Source organism: Equus caballus, chromosome 31 (genome assembly GCF_041296265.1).
Source record: "Equus caballus isolate H_3958 breed thoroughbred chromosome 31, TB-T2T, whole genome shotgun sequence".
Lineage (NCBI taxonomy): Eukaryota > Metazoa > Chordata > Mammalia > Perissodactyla > Equidae > Equus > Equus caballus.
Window position 1 is genome coordinate 1,342,586 of NC_091714.1, and position 9,086 is coordinate 1,351,671.

General features: G+C 47.5%; 1 protein-coding gene across 14 annotated transcripts in view; it reads left to right on the plus strand.

The window, feature by feature from the left end:
* Nucleotides 1-7,742, plus strand: part of WDR27 (WD repeat domain 27) — a 213,696-nt gene extending 205,954 nt beyond the window's left edge. For 9 of the 14 annotated variants that reach the window (XR_002805250.2, XR_002805247.2, XR_011434333.1 and 6 more), the window contains one exon: nt 4,867-5,686. Coding sequence is in view for 4 of the 14 variants with exons in the window: in XM_070256185.1 (XP_070112286.1) it covers nt 4,867-4,881 (15 nt within the window). In the remaining 10 variants the exon portion in view is untranslated. Of the gene's footprint in view, nt 1-4,866 lie in introns of all 14 variants that reach the window. The other 5 variants (XM_070256185.1, XM_023633101.2, XM_070256187.1 and 2 more) reach the window with 2 other exon arrangements.
* The last annotated feature ends 1,344 nt before the right edge of the window (nt 7,743-9,086 follow it).

The following is a 9,086-nucleotide window of genomic DNA, read 5'->3' on the forward strand; positions in this document are numbered from 1 at the left end:
AAACAAGGAGCTGAGTTATTTCTGGAGTGAAAGTGCCAAGGGAGAGGTTGTGGAGGGAGATGGGCCTAGGGAGAGGGAGGTTCAGAAGAGGTGAGCAGGGAGCCGGGACGTTCTGGGAGAGCACAGAGATTCTGGGGGAGGGTGGGAACCACACAGCCAGTGCAGGGCGAGCGGGAGCCCAGAACAATGATAATCAGAGAGCGGAGGTTTTGAGTTCATGACTGGAAGCACGGCAGCGCCTGGCAATGTCAACGTCTTGGATGTCAGCTGTAGCCAGATGGGCACGTCCCACCACGTGCCATGGAGCCTCTCGATCTCTCTGGATTGGGAAACAAGCCATATCGGCTTTTACTGGCATGTTTTCTCCAGACACCCAACTGGGTTTGCCGTAACATGTGGTCATTTTCTCCTCCTTCCCCTGATAAATCTGTCTCCACCAGTGTTCTTGGACTTTGCTTAGACTGCTGGCCAGGGCAGGGCTTTGCACCTGTTCCTGCACAGGGAAGGATGTCATGCATCATCTGACCCCTGTGTGACCCCACACCTGCTCCCGCAGGGTCCCTGAGCGTCTCCATCCCACAGAACAATTCCTTCTCTCCATCTGGTGGCCTGTAGTCTGTCTTTCACGCAGAACCAAGGATCCTGCAGCCCCTCTTGGTCTGCAGTGCTGGGTTAGGATGTGCAAGCCCAGTCGTTTAACGCACCGAAACAAGACACACGGGACTCCCCAAGCAAGGGGTGTCTCCCAGACCTCAATGCACAGGGCCCTTTCTTCTCCTGGTGCTGACCTGGGATCTGCTGGTAGTCCTGTGGTGTGTGATGTGGAGAGAAATTCACGAGGCATTCGGCACACGTAGAATAAAACATGACGCTCTCTGATTATCATTGTTCTGGGCTCCCGCTCGCCCTGCACTGGCTGTGTGGTTCCCACCCTCCCCCAGAATCTCTGTGCTCTCCCAGAACGTCCCGGCTCCCTGCTCATTCTCATGGAGCAATGGCTCAGGTTCGTGTGTGCTTTAGAATACAATTTCGCTGGATCTCTGCTAACAACTTTGTGGGGATCATAGTTGCCATATAACAGGAAGAAAACGAGGTGCTGCTAATTTAATCAAGTTCAAAGGCTAATGAAAGAGTACGCGTGCCCAGCCAAGGCCGGGGCCACGACCCCTTAGTATGAGGAAAAGGATCTGTTCGCCTCATGGAAACTGTGGGGTTTTCCTCGCCACCCTGTCATGGGTCCCGCCTATCAAGATGCAGTAAAATTCATTCACACAGTCAATAAGCAATTGTGTGATTGTTATTCAGATGCTCCTTTATCTATTTGTTCATAAGACATTAAAGGGAAGAAATTTACTTTGTGCTTAAAATGCATTATTTAAATGTTGGTATTTCATTATTTTATACATACTCTGATGCTATTTACTAGGCGAAAGTTGAACTGGAGTCATTATTTTCTGTTAAATATTAAGGGTCCCTGCTAAAAAGAAAAACTGGGCTTTTCCTCATCCTTTCCCCAGAAAAAGATAATGTGACTGAGAGAATCACTCTCAAAGAGAAAAAACATCCAGGCCTCTGAGATTGTGGCAGTGTTTTGGGAAGGTATGCTTTTAGAAAAGGTAGTTTTTATAATTAAATAGTGCACTTTGCATGACCAAAGAAGGAATAATGAATTCAAGCCAATTATGAGCACTAAGTAATAATCTAAACAGAATTTCCTTTCCAGAATGGAAAGGCAGTGTGTAACGCGCTGACATCACCTCGTCCCACGACACACCGTTATCTACAATCTCAGGGAAAAAAGAGGTACAGAAAAATAGACTGGCGAAAACACAAGTTGGACATGGTTGTAAATACCAGACTTTGTTTAGCTCACCTGTAATAATTGTGTAGTAGGTAGAAAGGTTTTAAAATGCAACGGAATGGCTATCTGAATGCAGGTTTTCTGAAACTTTATTGGATTGAGGAGAAATTAGGAAATATTTTGGAGGCAGGGAACATCTCACATGAGAAGGTGAAACCCAGAAGGAGACGGTAGAATCATGGAGATGTGGCTGTATTTCTGAAAATCTGTGGGTTTAGTGCTTGCTGCTGCAGGTTTGTGAGCCCCAGTAACTCCCCAGATAAAATAGGGCAGCTGCCCCCATGAACACTGACTTTGTACGTTCAGATCTGGTATGACTGCTGACCTCAGAAGCAAGACGGTCTTGTAGAGATGCAGAGTTATGTGGACTGAGTTCCACGAGGATGGCAATCAATGGTAACTTCTTTTTTCCAACACAAAAGGGAACCTGGTTCTTTGTGCGGCTCCACTCGCATCTGTAGTGAGATAACATCAGACTCCCAGGAGGTTTTCTCGAGAAAGATAGAATCGCCAGTCTGTTTATACGGAGTTGTGCAGAGCGTGGTATACACAGCTGAACTGCTGGCATCTGACAGGGGAATTTCAGAGGGATGTGGGGGAGAAGAAGGAAGTGAGATGAACCAGCCCGGGCAGGGCAGACGCGGGGGAAGACTAGATTTATGAGCTGAGAATCAATTAAGAATCTGCCAGATGGTACCCAATGTATATCTTGTTCCCTAATCGCCCTGTGAAATCTTAACATCCTTTTTTCCGTTACTCCTGATGTCTTGTAAAGTTGGATCTTTAATAATAAGGAAGTGATAAAGTAGGAAATGCAGCCTGACATAGACAAGAGTTGAGAACATAGGAGAATCAACCGTTTATACACCATATTTGCTGAATGAATTATTTATTCCCTGGAGTACTTGAGTTTGGTGCTTTCACCTAGAAAAGACAGCGAAAGGTGGACACCGTGCAACAGTTAGACAAAATAAACAAACCAGTCCAGAGACTAAGGCTCAGGGTGCTTGATCAGACAAGACTGGTTTTGCCCTGAATAGAGGACAACGGGTCATTAATCTTATGTGTTTATCCAAACTTTCATCCAGACATTTACGAAATCAACACTACGTGTTAGGAAATACATGAGCGTGTTAGGCAAGCACACAGGTCCTGCCACCGAGATGCTTACAGGTTAGTGAGGATCCGGAGACGAGGCACCCAGGATGCAGGATGGTACAGGCGTGCTGTCAATCAGCACAGGGCGAGGGTCTGGAGGCCTCCCAGACGGCTGGGCAGCCTGATGCCCGATCTCCAGGACAGTGTCAGAGCCTTTCCCAGAGGAGAGGACAGGAAAGGTAGAGAGAGGAAGCGATGGTGTGTTCTGGAACATGCCAAGACCAAAGGTCAATCCTTTAAGCTGGGGGCATGACAAAGGAGAGAAACCTGCTCCCTAATTCATGAGCCACTTTATGGCTCAGGGGCTCCTGCAGATGCGGGCTTTTCCCCGACGTGAACTGTTTCTTTTTAAGAGCAGACTCTGTTCTGGCCTCACAAGGAGTTTTCAAATGCTGCTCTTTCCCACTGTCCTGACATTTTTCTTCCTCCTTGGCCGTAACCTTCCATGGCGATTCCTCCGATCTCCTTGCCCTGGTGCGCCAATGATTAGCTTCAGGCCTCTAGCTGCTGGCCTCGAGGCCTCCGGCCAACAGCACATCTCAGTGTCTGCAAAAGGCCCTGGGACTCTCAGGCCGGCCACTCTGGAGCACATGAGAGAAAACGTCTGTTCTCTTTCGATTACTGCTCCTTTCCAGATCGCTGACCCCAGTGAAATCTGACCTGAGTGTTCTCAAATCCATGCTGCCGGGGGACAGAGCTGCCACGGCACAGTGCTGCAAACTTGGCTTAAGACCCAGCTGGAGAACTGGGTTCAACCTGCCTGGAGGTCCTTCATCACCACATGCGTCATCCTTCCTGCAGTGGTCTGACATCTCGCCATTCAGGGCAGGCTGGACCCAAAAGGGAAAATGGAAAATACATTTTATGATCAGATAACACATTTTTGGAGTGGCTACTTTAAACATTTTGTATAAAGACTCACATACTGGAGTATTTTTAGAAGAGTTGTTTTTCTTACTTATCATACTGATTTCCTGGGGGAAAGAAACATATTTTAAAACAGGAAAATATTCTTTTAATAAAGAGCGACTCTAAATTTTCCCTCAAGAGTAAAATAACTTAATGTCTGCCCCTCACCGTATGTGGGGGCCTTCTGGGAGGATCCTCCCAGGCTAAGAAATTCTGGGAACTTCCCGTCTTAATCACAGGACTGGTCCCCTGGCTGATGAAACCCAGCCTGCCTCTCTCCCCTGGGCCACAGCCAACTGGATGAGCCACGAGCATCTGACCTAAGTGAGCCCATCAGATCGTTAGTCCTGGAAATTGGGGAATGAGACTCAGCTGGTAAGGAAGTGGGAGGTGTGGTGTGGCTGTAATCTACCACACGGACCAAAGAAGGAAAAGCCAGGCTTGCTTGTGGAGAGAAGAACAGAGTGGTCATCGCAGGGAGACCCCATGCACCCCTCCTCTGCGTCTCACGAATCGCCTGTAGCTTTACAACAAATGGTCCAACTTTGTCTTCTCCCAGGACAAGTGGGATGCTATTCTAATGACCAGATGGCCCTGCCTGATACACCTATTACATTTTTGGGTAAATATTGGATGTCCGAAATTCACAGACAAGTTCCTATGGGCTGGAGTTTGGGTTCACTGTTGACAAAACCTGGAATCCCCACTCCAGCTCTCTTATCAGCACCTGGAGCTTTCTCTCCTTCATTTCTGAGGAAGTGGAACCGAGTGACACACAGGGGGAGAGTCTCCTGGCCTCGTGTGCCAACATCAGGAGGGCTCCAACCTCAATCCCCCATTTGGGGATGGGGTGCGGGGTGGTCCTTATGTTGTCTCTCCCTGCCTTTCCCTCTCTGGAGAGTAAAAAATATAAAACTGGATCATTTCTCTCTTTGCAGTTCAGAAGATCTTAGATGTTTGAAGGACGTCCGTGGAGCTTTTGGAAATGAAGGCTGCCCACTCGCTTGGTCCCGCATTTCTCTACTGCTGAGCCTCCAACCCAAGGACCTCCTCTGACTTTAATCGCCAATTCGAGAAACACTGTCTTCGCTGAAGTCTTTCGCGTGGAAACTTTAGAGCTGTAAAATCTTAGGGATTAGATGCATTGGCCTCTGTGTTTTAGATGAAGAAGCCAACCCTTTGAAAGGATAAGTCAATTTGCTAAGTTACAGAACTAATTAAAAGCAGATTTTGGGACTAAAACTCAATTTTCCCAACTTGCAGTCCAAACACTCTCCTTGGTCTTAACTATTTGAAATTACTTTTTAATCGTGTATCTTCATCTTTGCTAGAATGCCTCTTTCCAGCTCATGCTGAATCGTGCCCTGAAGCCGTGTGCTCCACTGGACTGCTGTGTATCTTTAGGGCAGCTTAGGATCAAAGCCCTTTCTGGTGATATAAACCCACAGTTTTCAGAAGTTTCTCTCCAACTCAGCCATAAGCAATTTCTTTCTCCTGGACTGTAGTAAATAATTAAAATTTCCCTGTTCCTTTTATCTTTTCTTTCCTTCTCTCTGATCTAAAGGAAAACAGAGGATATTACATCTAATCATGACCGGAAGCGAAAGCATTTCCGCATTAGCAATGCGAATCCCTGGATTTGTCTCATCAGAAGAAATTGTCCCAACCTTTACTTTTTGTGTATGTATTTGTCTTTTGTTGGTTTGGCAAAGCTTGTGCTTGTTACGACACTTGATAAAGTACTCCATTTGGACTCGGGCTGTTCCCCCAAAATGCCATGTTGTTTCAAATGCTACTGAGATCCAGGATCCTGGGGAATTTCCACGAACTGTTGAGCCAAATTAGTAGACTAATGCGGAAACAAGTAATTGGTGGCCCACTTGTACTGTGCTTCCCCAGACACAGCGACTTACAGACTCAGGAGACGTCTGCCTTCTGTCAGGACCCAGCATCACTTCCACCTGGTGGGTGCCAGCTCCCGGGTGACCAGAGGGCTCTTCCCTCTCCCCTCCCTGGTCTTCCTTCCTTCACCGAAAGACTCCTGGAAACACCACGTCAGGAAATGTGTGTGTGAGAGCCTATGAGCATGCGCATGTGTGCCTGTGAGTACATGCATGTGCATGCCTACAAGCTTGAGTGTGCAAATATGTATGTGTGTGCTTGTGAGTATGAGTTTGAGAGTGTGTTTGTGTGAGTCTGTGCATGTGTGTGAGCATATGCCTTGTGAGCACATGCGTGTGACTGTGTGCATGTGTGAGTGTGAGTGCATGAGTGTGTACATGTATGTATATGACCACGTGTGTGTGTGTGTGTGTGTGTTTTGGGGATGCTGGTATGAGAACTGACTTACAGATCACTGAGAGGGGATAGATCATCATAAAATAGGCCTAAACAGATTGAAGAACTTAATTAATTAATTCATTTGTGAGGAATATTGGCCCTGAGCCAACATCTGTTGCCAATCTTCCTCTTTTTGCTTGAGGAAGATCGTTGCTGAGCTAACATCCATGCCAATCTTCCTCTATTTTATGTGGGACTCCACCACTGTGTGGCTTGACAAGTGGTGCTAGGTCCGTGCCCAGGATCTGAACCTGTGAACCCCGGGCCACCAAAGCTGAGCATGTGAACTTAACCACTACACCACCAGCCAGCCCCAAGAACTTAATTTATGATATCAGCAGCATCTGCACTACTGTCGGAAAGAGTGAACTGCTGAAAAAATGGTGTTTCCATTTTTCTATATTCTACACTGCTTGTGTGCAGTTAGAATATTGTCTCTGCCATCCTCCAAGATGGTCTCCAGAGAAGCTGAGTTGTGTGTAAAAATCTGAATCAGCAATTTACGGATTGGAGATGGTAGATCAAAAATACACATCATCTCACATCTCATTCTCTTGTGAAAACTCCACCAAAATCTAAGATAAGGGAATTTTGTTAGAAAAGCAAATAAATCCACAGGAGGGGATAAAATAGCAATAGAGTTCTGGACGGTGGAGACAGGCTGATGAGTGGTGCCTGATTTAGCAGATACAAAAGAACCGCACGGCAGCAGAGCGGACAGCAGGGAGCAGCCTGAGTCGTGCTACAGAATCTCAACCCCCGGACATCGCAGCCCAGCCAGCTCTGGGATCGGGGCTAAGGGTGGGGCTGAAACAAGCAGGATGGTGAGCACTGTTGGAAAGGAGATTCAAGGGCTCTCTGGGTGCCATCCTCCACCCCCTGCTTTTGGGCACGAGCCCTGACCTCATGGGAGCAGATGAGAGCGGAAGATGCCTCTAGAGAGGTGAAGATGCAGGTATCAGGTGCTCCCCAACGATTGGCTCAACCAGGTAACCCCCAACGATGGGCAGAGGTGACAAGGACCGCTCATCTCCTCTGAGCTTCCCGTCAGCCTTTACTGGCCCTACTTCACGTGACCAGACCACCAGGTGGAATGGACCCGTAATGGAAGCCCTGGGCATGAGAGATGAAACCCAAAAACACAAGTGGAAAAACCCCACCTGGAAGGAGCAGAAATTAGGCTGACAGAGCAAAGGAGCTCTGTCATGAACGTCTTCAGAGAGATAAGAAGTTGCTGTACCCCTGAACCAAGAGCAGGGCTCCACAGAAAAGGAACAGTCAGAAAAAAGAACTCAGGAAAAACATAGTTTTTGATGGCTAGCAGAAATTAAAAATTCACTGGAAGATTTGAAAGATAAAAAACAAATCACAGGAACTTGGAACAAAGGAGAGAAAATATTAGAATATTTTGAGATCAGCCTGGAAGTTTCAACATCCAAATAAAAGCAGGTATAGAAGGGGAAAATAAAGAAAAGGGAAAAATTAACAATCAAGGAATTCAAGAAGATTTCCCAGGCCACTGAGCCACGCATTGCCAGATGCAGAGATCTTGCCAAGAGCCCGGCACGGTGGATGGAGGCAGCCATAGCAGGGCGCATAGGGGAAACGTCGGAGCTTGCAGCCACAGGAAGATGCTCGAGGTTTCAGAGAAAAAGACAGGTGCATGCCAAGGCTTTGTACTTCTCAAAAGAAACACCCAGAAGGCAGAAGACGATGGGAAAGACCTTCAGGCTTCTGAAGGAAATCAATTTCTAACAGGAAATTCCCCACCCAGTGAAATTATCCATCAGGAGCCAGGATAGAAGAAAAACCTTTTTAGACATGCAAGGTCTTAAAAACGCTGCTGCCCACACACCGTTTCTCAGGAAGAGAGTGGATGATGATCTCCAATGAAATGAAAGAGTAAACCAAAGAATAAGATGCTTGGGAGAGAGAGTGAGATTACAAAGGAGAGGTGTGTGGGGGACCCCAGATGACAGCTGGGCACCCCCGTCCAGATCCCTGTAGCCCTGGCTGCACCCATCTCACCTCGGGATGCAGCTCTGGCCACAACTTTATCTGGTCTGCTTGACGGGCTGGGGAGGTCCTGCTCTCTCCCACAGCCAGTGCCCTGGATCAGCAGAGGACAGTCACTCATCCTAAAAGGCCATCTGCTTAGACCCACAGCTCAAGGAAGGCAGAGGACACAGCTTCCTGCTGGGCATCCCGAGCCAGGTCCTAAAACAGCCTCGCAAATGCTCAAAGCCGAGAGGCCTGGCCCACTGTCGCCCTCATGGCTGCCCTTGTGCATCTCAGGATAGCCGAGGCCATCACAGCCCAGAGACCCTTGACCTCCCTGCCAGCTTCCGGTGGGAGGGTGCCATCCCCATCTGCGCATGGCCAGCATGTGCTGGCGCTCGTCTTCCTACAGCTAAACTGGACACACACAAGCGCACGTGTATTTGAAGATATATAGACACACAGACACACATGTAGATTTTAGGAGACGTGCAAACACACACACGTGTATCCTATATATGTATCCACTAATATACATCTATCCACTATGTATGTACACTAATATAGACAGATTCATACATACATATATGCAAAAGTGGTAAATTGATAAAGAAAAGTGATGACTAAGACACGTGCCCAGCTAGTGACGACCTCTGGGGATGAGATGGAAGATTTGATCGCAGAAGGGCAACCTGGGTAAGTTTAAATTAATAATTAATTACAAAATAATGCTTGAAAATCCTTCTTAAAAACTTAGAACCTGGGGCCGGCCCCGTGGCCGAGTGGTTAAGTTCGCGCGCTCCACTGCGGTGGCCCAGGA